Here is a 19,563-nt window from a genome sequence, read left to right as displayed (position 1 = left end):
ATTCTGCCCGCGATCCATACGCTAACATGTGAATGCAGCCTTAGAGCTTTACAGCCTTGTCTCTAATAACGATATATGTATATTCTCTGTGCACCCTCTCTAATGCATTCCCGCTCTTCCCACAGTTTCTGCTCACTCTATCTCAGTGGTGCACACAGACTCACTCCCTGACGATGCAGAACCTCAAACCTCGCCAGAGGGGGAAGAAAGAGACCAAGGAAGAGTACATGAAAAGCACAAGGTGAGCCTTTTGCTTCCCCTATAAGCTTCCCCATTAGTGACTCAAATATGCTGACCCGCAGAAGAACACCTTCCATACTCGCACCCAGCGCCTGAAATACAGTGCCTTGAAAAAAGTATTCACACCCCTTGAGATTTTCCACATTTTGTCATGTTACAACCAGAAATGTAAACGTATTATATTGGGATTTTACAGTATGTGATAGGCTAACACAAAGTGGCACATACCTGTGAAGTGGAAGGAAAATTATAAATGTTTTTTTTTAACATTTTTTACAAATAAATCTGTGAAAAGTGTGGGGGGCATTTGTATTCACCCCCCTTTACTCTGATGCCCCCTAACTAAAATCTAGTGGAACCAATTGCCTTCAGAAGTCACCTAATTAGTAAATAGAGTCCACCTGTGTGTCATTTAATCTCATTATAAATACAGCTGTTCTGTGAAGCCCTCGGAGGTTTGTTAGAGAACCTTAGTGAACAAACAGCATCATGAAGGCCAAGGAACACACCAGACAGGTCAGAGGTGAAGTTGTGGAAGAGTTTGCAGATAGAGGCTTGGTCACTTGCACCCCCAGGTATCAGGATTCCGACACCCAACGGAAGGGGGTCGGATGAGCCAACTGTACGTGGAAGAGTTTAAAGCTGGGTTAGGTTATAAAAAAGTCTCCCAAGCTTTGAATATCTCACGGAGCACTGTTCAATCCATCATCAGAAAATGGAAAGAGTATGGCACAACTGCAAACCTACCAAGACATGGCCGTCCACCTAAACTGACCGGCCGGGCAAGGAGAGCATTCATCAGAGAAGCAGCCAAGAGGCCAATGGGAACTCTGGAGGAGCTGCAGAGATCCACAGCTCAGGTGGGAGAATCTGTCCACAGGACAACCATTAGTCGTGTTCTCCACAAATCTGCCCTTTATAGAAGAGTGAGAAGAAGAAAGCGATTGTTGGAAGAAAGCCATAAGAAGTCCAGTTTGCAGTTTTTAAGAAGCCATGTGGAGGGCACAGCAAACATGTGGAAGAAGGTGCTCTGCTCAGAGGAGACCAAAATGTAACTTTTTGGCCTAAGAGTAAAATTCTATGTGTGGCAGAAAACTAACACCGCACATCACCCTGAACACACCATCCCCACTGTGAAACATGGTGGTGGCAGCATGATGTTGTGGGGATGTTTTTCTTCAGCAGGGACAGGGAAGCTGGTCAGAGTTGATTGGAAGATGGATGGAGCCAAATACAGGGAAATCTTAGAAGAAAACCTGTTAGAGTCTGCAGAAGACTTGAGACTGGGGCGGAGGTTCTCCTTCCAGCAGGACAACGACCCGAAACATCCAGCCAGAGCTACAATAGAATGGTCTAGATCAGTGATGGAAAACCATGGCACCCCAGATATTTTGGAACTACATTTCCCATGATGCTCAACTACACTGCAGAGCGCATGAGCATCATGGGAAATGTAGTTCCAAAACATCTGGGGTGCCAAGGTTCGCCATCACTGGTTTAGATCAAACTATATTCATGTGTTAGAATGGCCCAGTCAAAGTCCAGACCTAAATCCAATTGAGAATCTGTGGCAAGACTTGAAAATTGCTGCTCACAGACGCTCTCCATCCAATCTGACAGAGCTTGAGATATTTTGCAAAGAAGAATGGGCAAAAATGTCCCTCTCTAGATGTGCAAAGCTGGTAGAGACATCCCCAAAAAGACTTGCAGCTGTAATTGCAGGGAAAGGAGGATCTACAAAGTATTGACTCAGGGGGGTGAAAAGTGTACAAAATACACACTTTTCACATATTTATTTGTGAAAAAAATTTGGAAAACCATTTATCATTTTCCTTCCACTTCACAATTATGTGGCACTTTGTGTCGGTCTATCACATAAAATCCCAATAAAATACGTTTACGTTTTTGGTTGTAACATGACAAAAAGTGGAAAATTTCAAGGGGTGTGAATACTTTTTCAAGGCACTGTATGATTGCATTTCAGCTGCACTGCGAGCTTCATTGGAAATGTTAGCTGGTGTTCACAGATGTATGGGAAAGTGATATTAATAATGATGGTTAATAAGACCCACCAAAAGTAATCATCCCCATGGTTTCTCCCAGTCTGTAGGTATAAATGGCTTTATCTCAGCAATGTTCAGCAAGGGCGCAGATTGAACTTGTTTGATAAGAACTTTTATTCAGCAAGTAGTAGGTAGTCACCTTCAGGCCCGGACTGGGACAAAAAATAGACCTGGGCATTTTAGTCTGAGCCGACCGTTTATTAAATTTTTTTTTACAAAATCCTTACTGTTAGAGGAGGACCTAGACCCCTGTGGGCTTATTGGAGAGTGGCAGACCAGCACAGCACCAGGGAAGAAGAATAAAGACAGTATCTGCCTACATCCATAGTGTATCCTAAGTATGTTGCGTATCCTACGTGATGTGCGATGCCGGATACATCTTTATTCCTCCTCCGATGGGTTGCTTAGGGTATGAGCCTACTGTCCCTCCCTGAACATGGTATGAACCAGCCCTGGAACCTAGTGCCCGGAACTTGGCTCCACTAACTTGCCTGGCACAGGGGCACTGGCTTGGGCACCTGGGGTAATTTCCCCGCATCTCTTGCGGGGTGCCTAGGTTCGTCCCCTGTATGGCAGCCAGCATCTTTTTGATTTGGGGGGGAGGGGTCACATCCTCAGCTCAGAGGGGTTCATGCTTGGTCTTGTATTCCTTAATTTATGGGGGTCACATCCCCAAAAGTAAAGAACTATAAGACCCAGCATGAACCCTTGAGATCTAGGGATGTGACCCCCCAAAAGTGAAGGGCTACCCTCCCAGTATAAACCCCTCAGATCTAAGGATGTGACCCCTTAGATCTTAGGGGTTCATGCTGGGACTTGTAGTCCTTCACTAGTTGGGGGTGGGAAGGTCACATCCTCCACTTTGAGGGGTTCATGCTGGGACTTGTAGTCATTTACTAGTTGGGGGGTGGGAACGTCACATCCTCAGCTCTGAGGGGTTCATGTTGGGACTTGTAGTCCTTCACTAGTTGTTGGGTGGGAAGGTCACATCCTCCACTTTGAGGTGTTCATGTTGGGACTTGTATTCCTTAACTTTTGGCAGGGTCACATCCCCCAAAAGTGAAGGACTACAAGTCCCAGAATAAACCCCTGAGATCTAAGGATGTAACCCCCCCCCCCCTCCCCAAAAGTGAAGGATTACAAGTTCCAGCATGAACCCCCGAGATCCAAGGATGTAACACCTTAGATCCTAGGGGTTAATGCTGGGACATGTGGTCCTTCACTAGTGCGGGGGGGGGGGGGTGTAACGTCCTCAGCTCTAAAGGGGTTCATGCTGGGACTTGTATTTCCATGTAAGTCACATCCCCTAAAAGTGAAGTACTGCAAGTCCCAGCATGATCCCCTGAGATCTAAGGATGTGACCTCCTTCTCCCCTTTCTATCCCTCTGAGGGTCATCCAGCACCAGCTTAGCTACCACCCTCTGTGCCCCTGCATCTCTGCCCTGCTCCCTCATGACAGCCCAACTGGTTCCATCCCCGACCCCACCTCAGACTCTCAAATCCTCTTCCATTCCCCTTCTGAGCAAGGGGCCGCCACTTCAGAGGCTGGAGAAGGTGGGCAGAGCTGAGCACTAGGATGAGGAGGAGGAAATTACATCCTCCTCCGCTCTGAATGCTGGGGCCTCTCTCTGCATTACGTGATGTCACTGGTTGCTAGATGCCAGAGCTGAGCACTAGGATGAGGAGGAGGAAATTACATCCTCCTCCGCTCTGAACGCTGGGGCCTCTCTCTGCATTACGTGATGTCACTGGTTGCTAGATGCCAGAGCTGAGCACTAGGATGAGGAGGAGGAAATTACATCCTCCTCCGCTCTGAACGCTGGGGCCTCTCTCTGCATTACGTGATGTCACTGGTTGCTAGATGCCAGGCGATCCTGGCAACCAGACTGAGGGCAGTGGCGGCCAGCGCTGGGACCATCTATGTGGTCTTTTATTAAACTATTTCTATTTTTCCAAATACTATTTCTGTATATTGGCTTTTAAAATTTACAAATGTAGAAATTGGATGAAAGGTTTAGCACTGGGAAACATTTTTTGAAAGTTAAATAGTGTATTTTATATACAACTATATAGATCAGACCTAAATGAGGGACAAATGAGGAGGACAGAAAGACTTTGTTCCAAATCAGGGACAGTCCCTCGAAATCAGGGACAGTTGGGAGCAGTGGTATTGTGTCCCCACCGGGGATGTTCCCTTCAGTTCTGAGGGCCAGTGTTGTCGCTGGGACAAGAAGTAAGGTAAGACCTCCCCAACAAAACTGTCGGGCTGAAATTATATATGAAATGGTTCTTCCTGACTGCTGAGTGTCTCCTAATATGAAAAGCCATAGTGATTGTTGGTGTATCTGTGTGTGCTGATCTACAGGGGCTGCCTGGAGGCCGGACTGGAAGCTCTTCTTAAAGCCACAGGAGGAAACCTGCTGATCCTGCGAATCTCCCATTGTCCCAACATCCTGACCGACCGCTCCCTCTGGTTGGCCAGCTGCTACTGCCGAGCACTGCAAGCTGTCACATACAGGTACAGAAGCAGGGGGACACTACATCTACATTCACAAATTAAATATATACGCTATATTGTCAAAAGTATTGGGACACCTGCCTTTACACGCACATGAACTTTAATGGTGGCATCCCAGTCTTAACCACTTGCCCACCGCCGCACGACTATTTACTGCGGCAGTCAGCCTCTCCTGGGCAAAGTGACATAGTACTACGTCACTCGCCTACGAGCCTGTAGGGGACGAGCGCGTGGCGCGCTCCCGCCCCCGCTCGTTCCCTGCCTAGCCAGCACGTGTGACCGGCGGCTCCGATGTCCGCCGGCCACTTGCGATCTCCCGCAGGAGAGGGAGAAAGACAGACGGCTGATGTAAACACAGCCGTCTGTCATTCTCCCTGATGTAAGAACAGAGGCTATGCGATCCTGCTATGTAGGATCGTATGTCTCTGTAATTACTTCACTAGCCACGCCCCCTAACAGTTAGAATCACGCCCCTAGGGACACACTTAACCCCTTGATCACCAATAAAGTTAACCCCTTCCCTGCCAGTGTCATTTTTTACAGTAACAGTGCATATTTTTAGCACTGATTACTGTAGTAATGTCACTGGTGCCCCCAAAACTGTCAAAAATGTCAGTCAGGGGTCCGATCTGTCCGCCGCAATGTCGTAGTCCCACAAAAAAAAATTGCAGATCGCCGCCATTACTAGTTTAATAAAAATGACATAAATCTTTCCCGTAGTTAGTAAACGCAATAACTTTTGCACAAACCAATCAAAATACGCTTATTGCGATTTTTTTTTTTTTTTACCAAAAATATGTAGCAGAAAACAAATTGGCATAAAATGTTAAAAAATGTTGATTTTTAATTTTTTTTTGAGAATTTCATATAAAAAAAATTGAAAAATATTGTTATTTTTTCAAAATTGTCGCTATTTTTTTCGTTTATAGCGCAAAAAAAAAAAAAAATCGCACAGGTGATCAAATACCACCAAAAGAAAGCTCTGTTTGTGGGAAAAAAAGGACGTCAATTTTGTTTGGGTACAGCATCGCACAACCGCGCAATTGCTCGTTAAAGTCACGCAGTGCTGAATCGCAAAATAGGGCCTGGTCTTTGAGCAGCCAAATCCTCCGGGGCTAAAGTGCTGGATACACACTATACAACTTTTGTTGTTTGATTTGCTTTAGATTTACCTTTACTATGTACTACAAGGGCCTGCCTGATTGCATACAAATTGAAAGTGGTTAGGTTTGACCTCATATTATATGGTTTTGGTAAATCTAAAGGAAAAAATCTATAGACAATTGTATAGTGTGTATCCGTTCAGTATTGAGTTGGTCCACCCTTTGCAGCTATAACAGCTTCGAATCTTCTGGGAAGGCTGTCCACAAGGTTCAGGAGTGTGTTGATGGGAATGTTTGACCATTCTTCCAGAAATGTATTTTTCTGCAAGGCATTGATGTTGGATGAGAAGGCCTGACTCTCAGTCTCCGCTCTAATTCATCCCAAAGGTGTTCTATCAGGTTGAGGTCAGGTTTCTGTGCAGGCCAAGTTCCTCCACCCCAAACTTGCTCATCCATGTCTTTATGGACCTTGCTTTGTGCACTGGTGCGCAGTCATGTTGGAACAGGAAGGGGCCATCCCCAAACTCTTCCCACAAAGTTAGGAACATGAATTGTTCAAAAATGTCTTGGTATGCTGACACCTTAAGAGTTCTCTTTACTGCAACTAAGGGGCCATGCCCAACCCTTGAAAAATAACCCCACACCATAACCCCCCCTCCACCAAATGATTTGGATCAGTGCACAAAGCAAGGTCCAGGCCTTCCTGTCCAACATCAGTGCCTGACAGCACAAATGTGATTCTGGAAGAATGCTCAAACACTCCCATAGACACACTCCTAAACCTTGTGGACAGCCTTCCCAGAAGAGTTGAAGCTGTTATAGCTGCAAAGGGTGGGCCAACGCAATATTAAACCCTACGGACTAAGACTGGGATGCCATTAAAGTTCATGTGTGTGTAAAGGCAGGCGTCCTAATACTTTTGTATGTATAAAATACAACAGTGCAGTGCTGGAAAATAGCATAAATGGGAAAAAAAGGAGTTCATAGACATAGGACACAAAGGCTCCAAACAGTGTGAAGATCTGCATCAAAACAACCCCTCCATGGATAAATCAGTCCGAGGCCTCCACCTCAGAATCTACCAGCTGCTCACTTCAGATATAGGACCTCTGAGTTAACAGGTAGGTCATACAGGCTTGCCCTTAAAGGGTATATATCCTTATTGATGCAGTCAGGGATAATCTCCCAATGTAGATGTAGGATCCGGGCAAGTGTGGCCAAGCATAGATCAAATGGAAGTGTCACATCAGCATGCACAAATAGACTTTTCTTGAAGTTAGCACAGAGATGATCACCAGTGTCAGGTGGTCTGGTATATGCAAATAAATAAAAGAAATATAGTGCTCTCCGATAAAAACTTGACTTATTGTAATCAAAGGTAAAACACTTACAAAGCCGGCACTTCAACTAAGTGCAAGTAACCAGCGTTTGGTACAGTCAGATATGGAGAGATGGCCGCTGGTGACGTCACATGACTCCTTTCTGTACGCGTTACATTCCAAGGGACGGGACTTCTGACTGACGGGGCTGATGAAGTCCCGCCTCTGGTACGTAACGCGTACGGGAAGGAGTCATGTGACGTCACCAGCGGCCATCTCTCCGTATCTGACTGTACCGAGCGCTCGTTACTTGCACTTAAAGTGCCGGCTTTGTAAGTGTTTTACATGTAGTGAGAGCACTACATTTCTTTTATTCATTTGCATATACCGGACCACCTGTCACTGGTGATCATCTCCATGTCAACTTCAAGGGAAGTCTATTTGTGCATGCTGATGTGATACTTCTATCTGAACAATGCTTGGCCACACTTACATGAACCCTACAACTACATTGGGAGATTATCCATGACTGCATCGCTAAGGATATATACCCTTTAAGGGAAGGCGTGTATGACCTACCTGTTAACTCAGGGGTCCTATATCTGAGGTGAGCGGCTAGTAGTTTCTGAGGTGGAGGCTTTGCACAGATTTAGCCATGGAGTGGTTGTTTCGATGCAGATCTTTACACTGTTTGGAGCCTTTGTGTCCTATGTCTATGAACTCATTTTTTTCCATTTAATCTATTTCCCAGCGCTGCACTATTGTAATTTATATTGATCTCTGGGATGTTGTAATAATGACCTAAGTTGTCCAACTGCTTTTAATTTCAAGAATAGTTTGTTGCGCTGATTTTACCATTTATTGTGTAATATTGTGTATGTGGCTGCTGTTTTGCCTGCCAAAGAATTTGTATCCCTGCACATCCAGTTCTGACATTTACCCAGCTCTGCCACACAACACAACCCTGTCTAGCAGGGCAGTTGTCCTGATTTTCTGTGATGCAGTAACACAGGTCTTGTCCCACCTCCAGCCTGCGATTGGGCAGTGAAATATCTGCTGGAGTTCAGCTTTAGACTTCATTCCCAACCACATCCACTAATGGTAGTAGAACATTTGGCGGCTCTTAGTACATTCAGTTCCCTGTACAGTGCTCTGGTATATTTGTTGCCTGGTCTTTGTTCTTATTGATGTTCGAAATAGACTTCTCAGCTGTCACGATACATCAGGAAAGTTGTTTATTTTGTTAAAGTAAAGTAAAACATAACAAAACAGTACAAAACAGAAAGGTTTAATGCGTCAAAAGGAGAGAGAGAGGTGTTGCGTGTCTTCAGAGTCTAGGATGTTCTTTTCTCATCTCTGCTTGATCTGTAGATATAGTTGTCTTTTATAATATATGTAAAGACGATGTCAGCAAAAAGTGTGTCCCAAGAAGGTAGTAATTTTAAATATAAAAGTAACACCCACTCTTGCATATATATGGTTTGAGTCTATAGTAGGACACATAACTCTACCCAACATACTGACATAAGGTTCAAAAATAAATAATATAAATACATAGCAAAATGGCTTCCCTATCCTTGAAAGAGACATATTGAAGTAACCTTCAAAACTAACATCATTACATTATGACATTTATATATATTTCAGAGACTTTTATAATTTAAACTCGAAATCACTAACCATTGGTACCTTCATCTCACTTCCAGGAGCTCCACGGATCCGGTGGGTCACGAGGTGATCTGGGCACTAGGAGCTGGCTGCAGAGACATCATCTCCCTCCAGGTGGCACCATTACATCCGTGGTAAGAGAAGTCACCTGACACCACCAGAAATAGGGGCTGCCACTGCTAACCTGAAAATACTTAGTTGCCTGGCTATTATGCCTTCAATACAGACCTAAAACAAGTATAGAGATGAGGAAAGGCGGGGTAAAGTCAGAAGCTCTAATCTGCATATCTGTAGGGGTGTACAGGGAGGTTTAAATAGCGTTAGGGGGAACACAAGGGTGTATAGGGGGATACAGAAGTTCAATGGGGAGATATGAGGGGTGTATGGAGAGATTTAGAGAGTGTATAGGGGAATACAGTAGATGCATGGTGTAGAGGGATACAGGGGGTGTAATAGGGATATAGGGGGGTGCTTGAGGGGGATAAGTGGGGTGTATGGGGGGGGGTTACAAAAGGTGAATGATGGAATATGGTAAATGCATGAAGAAATTTAGGGGGTGTATGGGGATACAGGGAGTGTATGAAATACAGGGGGTGTATAGGGGGGTACAATAAATGTATAGGAGGATAAATTGGGTGTATAGGAGGATAAAATGGGTATATAGGGGGATACAGGAGGTGTGAGAGGGGAATACAAGGAGTGTATACAAGAGTGTATGGGGGATACAGAGGGTGTATGGAATGAAATACAGGGAATATGGGGGAATATATGAGAGGACCGGGGGTGTATGGGGGATACAGGAGATGTATGGGAAATAATAGGGGGTGTATGGAGGGGATACAGAGAATGTATGGGGGATAAAGGGCATGTATGGGGGGACACAGAGGGAATATTGGAATACCGTGGTTTATGGGGGGATACAGAGGGTATATTGGAGTATGGGGGGATACAGAGAGTATGTTGGAATACAGGGGGTGTATGGGGGGATACAGAGGGTATATTGGAATACCAGGGGTGTATGGGGGGATACAGGGGGTGTATGGGGGGCTACAGAGGGTATATTGGAACACAGGGGGTGTATGGGGGGATACAGTGGGTATATTGGAATGCCGGTGGTGTATGGAGGGATACAGAGGGTATATTGGAATACCGGGGGTGTATGGGGGAATACAGAGGTTGTATGGAGGGGATAGTGGGGGCGTGGGATGGCACAGAGGGACAATATAGTGGAGGATAGGATATGTATGAGCTGCAAGGGATGCATGGGGGGGGGGGGGGAGTAGGGATCAGGGACTCAAAGCCAGAAACTGAGCATGACAACCAGAAACTAGCCTTTTCCACTGATTTTTGATTATTTCTTTCTTTTTTTGTTGCTGTTAATATATTTTTCATTTTTTTTTTTTTTTGTGTTGCATAAAAAGAAAATGTGAAAAATTGAAAAAAAAATGCCTATCTTTCATTTGCATGCAGAAACATCATTTTAGTGTCATTTTAAATGGGGAAAAAAGTATAATATTTATTTACAGTCAAATTATTTTATTACTATTTGTTATTATTTATTAGAATCTATAGAGAAAAGACAAAAGATGTAATAAAGGGGAAACTCGTTTTTTTCGGCTTTGACAAGTGTGAGTTTTTTGGGGTTTTTTTAAGTCCTTTTGCAAAACAATATTGCCAAAAGAGAGTCTAGTCTAGTATGTCTCCATCCCCCAAAACAATGTATGTATTGCTTTGTTGTCTTAAAGCAGTATTCAACCCAAAGACAAAAGTGTAAGGTTTTGCAGCTTAACTGTTCTTAGATGTGGAGGCTGCATTAGTTTTCTTTCTTTAGGCTTTTTTTTTTATTTTCACATGGTAATCCTGCTGTTATTTTTTCACTTCCTGTATCAGACCAAGCTGTCTAGCAAAAGTGGCAGTTAGGGGGTTGAGACCACTGACTGGGGTGCTTACAATGATCAGCTTTTATTAATTTATGTAAAACCTTTGTCCCAAAAAAACAAATGCTTGCTGTAACTGCGTAAAAATTGTTATCTGGAGTTTGACTTTCATTTGTTAGTGAAGCCCACTTAAATCTGCTAGTCAAACACTAGCCCCCACCAAACTTACTATGCTGCTGCCCAAGGGTGTCTCCGTTGCTCCTTCACCCAGAGTGGAGATACCTGGTGAAAACAAAGGAAAGAAATCCTAACAATAAAAAATGAATGCAGCCACCACATTTAAGGATTGGTAAGCTGCATTATTACATTTATGTTTTTGGGTTTAATACAATATATATATATATATACTGTATATAATGCTTAAAAATTAAGGAACACGTTTTAATCAGAGTATAGCATCAAGTCAATTAAACTCCTGGGATATTGTTCTGGTCAGTTAAGTAGCAGAGGGGATTGTTAATCAGTTTCAGTTGCTTTGGTGTTAATGAAATTAACAAGAGGTACACTAGATGGGCAACAATGACACAACCTCCAAAACTGGAATGGTTTTACAAGTGGAGGCCACCAACATTTTTTTCAACCTACTCTTCATTTCTGACTGTTTTTTACAAGTTTTGCATTTGGCTAGGGTCAGTGTCACTACTGGTAGCATGAGGACATACCTGGACCCTATAGAGCAGTGATGGCGAACCTTGGCACCCCAGATGTTTTGGAACTACATTTCCCATGATGCTCACCTACACTGCAGAGTGCATGAGCATCATGAGAAATGTAGTTCCAAAACATCTGGGGTGCCAAGATTCACCATCACTGCTATAGAGGTTGCACAGGCATTCCAATTCCTCCAGGATGGAACATCAATACGTGCCATTTCCAGAAGGTTTGCTGTGTCTCTCAGCAAAGTCTCAAGAGCATGGAGGAGATTCCAGGAGACAGGCAGTTACTCTAGGAGAGCTGGACAGGGCCATAGACACAAAAGGCTAGGTGGGACTTTAAGTGAGACCCCAGCAGGTAGTGCCCGGCGTCTCCATCCCTGTATTAAGAAAAAATGAGGTTGAAGGATTATAAGAGGTGCATGAAAGTCAGCCAGCCCCCAGTCTGATGTACTCACCCTCCAGTCTGACTGACTGACTTTCATGCACCTCTTATAATCCTTAAGATTATAGGGCCATAGAAGGTCCTTGACCCATCAGGAGGACCGGTATCTGCTCCTTTGTGCAAGGAGGAACAGGATGAGAACTGCCAGAGCCCTACAAAATGACCTCCAACAGGCCACTGGTGTGAATGTCTCTGACCAAACATTCAGAAACAGACTTCATGAGGGTGGCCTAAAGGCCCAACGTCCTCTAGTGGGCCCTGTGCTCACTGCCCGGCACTGTGGAGCTCGATTGGCATTTGTCATTGAACACCAGAATTGGCAGGCCCACCACTGGTGGCCTGTGCTTTTCACAGATGAGAGCAGGGTCACCCTGAGCACATGTGACAGACGTGAAAGGGTCTGGAGACGCTGTGGAGAACGTTATGCTGCCTGTAAAATCATTCAGCATGACCGGTTTGGTGGTGGGGCAGTGATGGTCTGGGGAGACATATCCATGGAGGGACGCACAGACCTCTGCAGGCTAGACAATGGCACCCTGACTGTTATTAGGTATCAGAATGAAATCCTTGAACCCATTGTCAGACCCTACACTGGTGCAGGGGGTCCTGGGTTCCTCCTGGTGCACGACAATGCCCGGCCTCATGTGATGAGAGTATGCAACCAGTTCCTGGAGGGTGAAGGAATTGATACCATTGAATGGCCCCCACGCTCGCCTGACCTAAATCCAATAGAATGCCTCTGGGACATTATGTTTCAATCCATCTCAGTCTGTTCAGGAGCTCAGTGATGCCCTGGTCCAGATCTGGGGGAAATACCCCAGGGCACCATCCCTCATCTCATTAGGAGCATTCCCCGACTTTGTCAGGTATCCATACACGCACCTGGGGGCCATCCAAACTACTGAGTACCATTCTAAGTTGCTGCAATGAAAATTAATCAAAATGGACTAGCCTGCTGCATCATTTTTTAACTTTGATTTTCGGGGTGTCCTTTGAATTCAGCCCTCTGTAGGGTGTTAATTTTTCATTTCCATCAAACGATGTGGCATCCTTTCATTCCTAACATATTACCCAGTCCATACCAGTATAGATCCTAACACATTACCCAGTCCATACCAGTATAGATCCTAACACCTTACCCAGTCCATACCAGTATAGATCCTAACACCTTACCCAGTCCATACCAGTATAGATCCTAACACATTACCCAGTCCATACCAGTATAGATCCTAACACATTACCCAGTCCATACCATCCTACACATTACAGAGTCCATACCAGTATAGATCCTAACACATTACCCAGTCCATATTATCCTAACACATACCAAGTCCATACCAGTATAGATCCTAACACATTACTCAGTCCATACCAGTATAGATCCTAACACATTACCCAGTCCATACCAGTATAGATCCTAACACCTTACCCAGTCCATACCAGTATAGATCCTAACACATTACCCAGTCCATACCAGTATAGATCCTAACACATTACCCAGTCCATACCAGTATAGATCCTAACACATTACCCAGTCCATAACAGTATAGATCCTAACACATTACCCAGTCCATACCAGTATAGATCCTAACACCTTACCCAGTCCATACCAGTATAAATCCTAACACATTACCCAGTCCATAACAGTATAGATCCTAACACATTACCCAGTCCATACCAGTATAAATCCTAACACATTACCCAGTCCATAACAGTATAGATCCTAACACATTACCCAGTCCATATCAGTATATACTGTATATCCGAGTATCAGATATGGTACTTTAGGCTACTCTTTCTATTTGCCTAATTTTTCTTGTGTACATTATAGATATCCACCATGATATGTTTCCCCATTGAGGTCTGATGTGTTTTCAAAGTGTTCCTTTCATTTTCTTGAGCAGTGTAGTATATAAAGCAATGCATACATTGTTGGCCCTATATAAGTACCTGTAATAAATAAATAATTACATAAATAAATAATACTGTTAAACACTGCTATCACTCTTATACACTTGATAATACCTCTGCTTCCTCTGCATACAGCCAACAGCCTACGCGTTTCAGTAACCGGTGCCTGCAGATGATTGGACGATGTTGGCCTCACCTGAGGGCGCTGGGCGTCGGGGGAGCTGGCTGCGGGGTGCAAGGGCTGTCCTCACTGGGTAAGAAACCATCACTTACCTTCTGTGATATTAGTAATAATAAAAATTATATTGTATTTGCGCTTTTATTTATGAAAATTTTATTACTAACTCAGGAAAATTCTGGTGATAAAACATATACATACATATTCGCCAGCACACCAAGGATCTTGCACAGAAGTCCAAAGAAACTTTTTATTGCAAAAGGATCACATCAGAATAGGTGCAATGTTTCGGAGTCACGCAGGACCCCTTCGTCAGGCATGTCACCAAATCCTGCGTGACTCCGAAACGTTGCACCTATTCTGATGTGACCCTTTTGCAATAAAAAGTTTCTTTGGACTTCTGTGCAAGATCCTTGGTGTGCTGGCGAATATGTATGTATCTGTGATAGATCCAGTGTCCAGCTGGTGATCGCTGCAGCACCCACAACCGATGTGACTATATCCAGGTGTGCGATGGGAATATGAACTATTCCAAAACATATACATAATCTTATATAGTAAAGAAATGAGTCCTGGGTAAATGAAATTTTCACATGGCAATCCTGTAAGTAATTTATTGAGCTTGAGAGTAATATAAAAGACCTATTCTGACCCAGAAGACCAACCTCAGAATGTAGTGTTTTGGCATCAGCACAACACTGAGGGATAGGTCTGCATGCTAAAGCTGAACTCCTGGATGACCATGAATTTCCAAGATAAACTTACTGGATGCTCCCCATGTTCAACAAAATGGACAAAAAATAATATAAATCATTAACAACATGTCTGAGATAAATGGTGAACTAAAGTGGAACTCCAGGGGAAAAAAAAAGATTTTTAGAAGTTAGATTGGGCCAGCTGTTTGGGACCACTTGAAAATGTCCAATTGGACGAAACACATCGGGGTGGAGACTCTTTGCTGATGTCATTCCACTGCACGGCTTTCTGTGTGTCTTGGATTTGCTTTTAACAGTTTGGCCTTCAGCTAAATCTGTATTGGTGCTGTTTTTATGCCCATTGTTGTAATAAAATACTACACTATTGTCAACATCTATTGGCTCCTGGGTGAGCTTTATTTACCACAGCTGGGATCGGACCCTGGTATCATCAAGGGGAAACAGCTTGAGACCGGTGCTTATATGCCTGGAGAGGATCCTTGATGTACATGCTGTCGCTGCTGTATTTATCGAAGCTAAGACAAAAATTGAAGATAAGACAAAAATTAAATTGATGATCTAATTTTTGGACACTGCAAAAAGTTTTTTATATTCACCTTTTTTGGGTATCGATTGATGAATTAATGTTGGTGTAAGTTTATGAAATTGTTTGGCACTGTATAGATTTTTTATTTAGGATTAGGCCAGCTTAGTTACCTCTAATGATTGGTACCTAACATTCAGAGAGCTGCTGGAGATGCTAAACACTCAGGGGCCCCGTACAGCCTACCTGGTAGGACCCCCCCCCCCCCAAATATATCACAGTATTTTCACAAAAAATACACTAAAATCATTATTAGCGGACACCAGAGTTGTATAAAGTACTCGAAACCCATACTTGAGTAAAAGTACAAGTGCTCAATCAAAAAGTGACTTGAGTAGAAGTACTAAAGTATTCAACATTTTTTCTACTTAAGTATTGCAAGTAGTTTTTTTTAAAATTTTGCTACTCAAGTACTGAAAGTAAAAGTACAAGTACTGTGTTATGTAGTTATTAAAGAAAGAAGTCAAAAGTTTGAACATCATATTGTTTTTTATTATTTCAAATGCAGCTTTTATTTATACATACAGTAGCATTTATTTTCGTATGCGCTGATAATACACATGTTTTGAGCTTCATGAAACCTGCCATCTACTGTTCTGGCAGTGGTAATTTTTATAATTGTAACGAGTAACTATGCAGCACAAAGAAAAATATCGGAGTAGAAGTATTGAAATCATCGAAAAAATGTAGTGAATTAAAAGTGGAAGTAGGGGAAAAAAATTCTACTCTAGGAAAGTACAGATACCGCCTTTCGGTACTTAAGTACAGTAGTGAAGTAGTTCTACTTAGTTACTATACATCTCTGGCGGACACAAACATAACAGTGAACTTGTGTGAATTAGCCCTTTTTATTGTTTTTTACATTGAGGAAAAAAAATTATAATTTATTTTACAAAAGGTTGAAAATGTTTACAATTATTTATTTTACAATTTATTTAAATTTATTTATTACAATGTTTAATTATTATTTTTTTATTTTTATTTTCTTTTACAATTTGTTATTTTTTTACAGGACAGGGAAGCCTGCAGCGCTGCAGGGGGGGGGGGCACAGTGAAAGGGGGGCACACAGGGAGGGCAGGGAGGGTCAGAAGCAGGCAGAACAGTTAGGGGGGATCGGTGTCGGAGAAGCAATTACAGGAATGATGCCTTGTGTCTGTGTCTCTCCCTGCAGTAGCTGAAAGCTGGCAGGAGTGGGAGAAACTGGCTTTCAGCTGCTGCAGAGAGCCGCACAGGGCTTCCTTCTGTAATTGCCCCTCTGCCCAACCGCACTGATTCCCCGTGCGGTTGGGGCCCCACTGTGTGCCCGAACACCCTACAGGAGGACTGGTGGTCCCCCCATCAGTGGTCCTACTCAGTTGTATCCCTTGCTAGATGCAGTGTGAGTTTTAGTCTTCTGGAGTTTGCATAGAGTAATGATAGGGGGCGCTCACCCAGCACCTCATACATTTATTAAACCTTTTGTATGCTGTTAAATAAATACAATGCATTTTGTCATTAGACAAGGTGGAGGGGATGGGGATGGGGGGGCAAATGAATACCATAGTCTACCCTCATCAAGTCACAGAATATATTTTCTGCATTGCAAAGGATGCAAGAGGTCTTACAAATGGATGAGGTGCAAAGCGCATGACTCACTATACCCATGGCGCAGCAGCAAAAAGAAAAATCAAAGCTCACAATGTATCCGGTATTCCCAACAGGTCTTCGGACATTAGATATTAACCATTAGAGGTAACTAACCTGGCCCAGTCTAACTTCTAAAAATTGCTTTTTTTCCCCCTAGGGTTACACTTTAGGTTGTTGTGATGTCACTATAGGGTTCCCATCCTTTAATATCCAGCAGCCTGGTAAAGGGATCTTAGATGTGCAAATATCATTTCCAAATCCCCCCCCCCCCCCCCCATTAACTCTCAGAGAACTAAATTTTCTGCAATTCCTTCCTAAAGTAACCACCTAGTGCTATAATTTACACCCCCCCCCCCCCCCCCCGCATGTGTGGAACACTGACATATGCATATGCTCTCCTTCAAGAGGTAAGGAAAAGCATGGGTGGAGCATTGACATATGCTGTTCATCAAGAGGTAAGGAAACGCATGGGTGGAACACTGACATATGTATATGCTGTCCATCAAGAGGTAAGGAAATGCATGGGTGGAACACTAACATATGCTGTCCATCAAGAGGTAAGGTAACGCATGGGTGGAACACTGACATATGCTGTCCATCAAGAGGTAAGGTAACGCATGGGTGGAACACTGACATATGCTGTCTATGAGGAGGAAAGGATCTGCATAGATGGGACAAACCGGGGAGCATCACAAACTAGATCCACCCATTGCAGGCACCTCTGATGTAAGGACATTGGCAGTGCTTTACAAAGACTATATGAGGACGCTCCTGTTAGCGGTATCATGGTTAAACAGGAAAGGATGGTGGATCAGTCCTATGCACCAGAATATAGACTTATCAAGTCCTGTGGATGTCATCTTTCACCGTGGTTTATTCAGGCACCACTACTGGTATTCAAAAGATTCCTGGAGATTCAGTAGGGTATTGCTTTTTATAAGATGCAATAAAAATTTAGCCTGGAGTTCAGCTTTAGTGGTTCCTACAAAAAAATGAAAAAATTGTATCAAATACTTACTGTAATTTTCCTTTCCTGGTGCCTATCCATGGCAGCATACAGAATATCACAGGTACAAAACAGCAGAGGGCGCCAACTAAGTGCAGCATTAAAATACGTTAGTAGTACTAGGTTAATGCTACACTTAGTTGGTGACCCCTGCTGTTTTTTGCTTGTATTACAGAGATTTCTTCTGTCTCTGCAAGCCACTGATGCAGTGAACTCATCTATATTTATGGACTCTGATACTTATTTTGAGGGTCTTTTCATATTGACTTTTAGCAATACTTTGGGAATTTTGGGTGCTTGGTGTCCTTGTTTGCCCCATATTTTGGTGGCATTTTTTAAAATATCACAAGTAGGCTGCCATGCAGGCACCAGGAAAGTCTTTTACTTTACCCAGTATCAGTTGGCTTCATATATTGCATACTAAAAGTGACCATATAAAACAGGGGTCTTCACACTACAGCCCTCCAGTTGTTCAGGAACTACAATTCCCATCATGCCTAGTCATGTCTGTGAATGTCAGAGTTTTACAATGCCTCATGGGACGTGTAGTTCCGCAACAGCTGGAGGGCCGTAGTTTGAGGATCCCTGATATAAGAGGTGACAAACCAAACTTGGCTGGTTTAGACCTGCTGATAATAGATTAAATGCAACTTATTTCTAGTGTTATAAAATTTGTACATAACACATTGCCTTGTATTTTGACTTTAAAGTGAATGTTAATCATGTGATCCCACAGCCCGGAACTGCATGCGCCTGCAGGTGCTCGAGCTGGATCACGTGACGGAGATCAACCAAGAGGTGGCAGCAGAGGTCTGCAGGGAGGGCCTGAAGGGACTGGAGATGTTGGTTTTAACATCCACGCCGGTCACGCCAAAAGCTCTTCTACATTTTAACAGTAAGTACTAGCAGACCTGTGTCCGGTCCAGAACGGGCAAGGGGAGGGGGTAGGTTGGGATGGTGACAGCAGGCTGATTGAGGTGGTGGAAAGCAGAGGCACAACTCGAACCTTCAAGGCCCCCGGTGCAAGAAACCATGAAGGGCCCCCGGACCCCTGGCCGGGGACCTTCCCTTCAAGCCTGGGGCTCTTCCCACTGATCCTGGGGCCCTTCAGTCTCATTGCGGAGGCCCTTTATCACAAGTTCTGCAGTGGGCCCCCTTCCTGCCAACTTGGGGCCTCCCCTCGGCGGTGGAATGCCAGGGCCCGGTCAGAAGTGGATCCTGGAAGTTCACCCACTGGTGTCAGTAGTTTTTATTTTTTGGTATTTTAATTGTATTATTTTTTATAATTTTAATTTATTTTTTTACAATGTCACTGACTATGACTCTGTCCATTCAGAAAAGGAAGGAGCTGGTAAATTACATATTTACTGACCCCCTTCCTGGTTCTCTATTGTGACACATCCCCTGCAGCAGCCATCAGGGGAGGGAAGGGAGCACAGTAGGGGGGGGGGACCAGGGGAGCACACAGGGGCCCAGAGACAGCAGAGCACAAGTGAACTGGATATGAGGAGTGGCGGGGGCAGCATACAGAGGAACCAATCTCTTCTATTTTCCTCCTGCAGCTACATGAGGAAAAAGGAGGACAGTGATTTCTCT

The 19,563-nt window shown here is 43.8% G+C and overlaps 1 protein-coding gene across 1 annotated transcript in view; it reads left to right on the top strand.

The window, feature by feature from the left end:
• FBXO41 (F-box protein 41) overlaps positions 1 to 19,563 on the top strand; it is a 258,813-nt gene that overhangs the window by 221,753 nt on the left and 17,497 nt on the right. Inside the window, exons 7-11 of the mRNA XM_082268572.1 lie at positions 126 to 241; positions 4,669 to 4,821; positions 8,950 to 9,045; positions 13,993 to 14,111; positions 18,704 to 18,862. Coding sequence (XP_082124698.1) covers positions 126 to 241; positions 4,669 to 4,821; positions 8,950 to 9,045; positions 13,993 to 14,111; positions 18,704 to 18,862 — 643 coding nt within the window. The remainder of the gene's footprint in view (positions 1 to 125; positions 242 to 4,668; positions 4,822 to 8,949; positions 9,046 to 13,992; positions 14,112 to 18,703; positions 18,863 to 19,563) is intronic.

Source organism: Pelophylax lessonae, assembly GCF_965119305.1.
Source record: "Pelophylax lessonae genome assembly, chromosome: 1".
Classification (NCBI taxonomy): Eukaryota; Metazoa; Chordata; class Amphibia; order Anura; family Ranidae; genus Pelophylax; species Pelophylax lessonae.
This window is presented reverse-complemented; position numbering and strand designations above follow the sequence as displayed.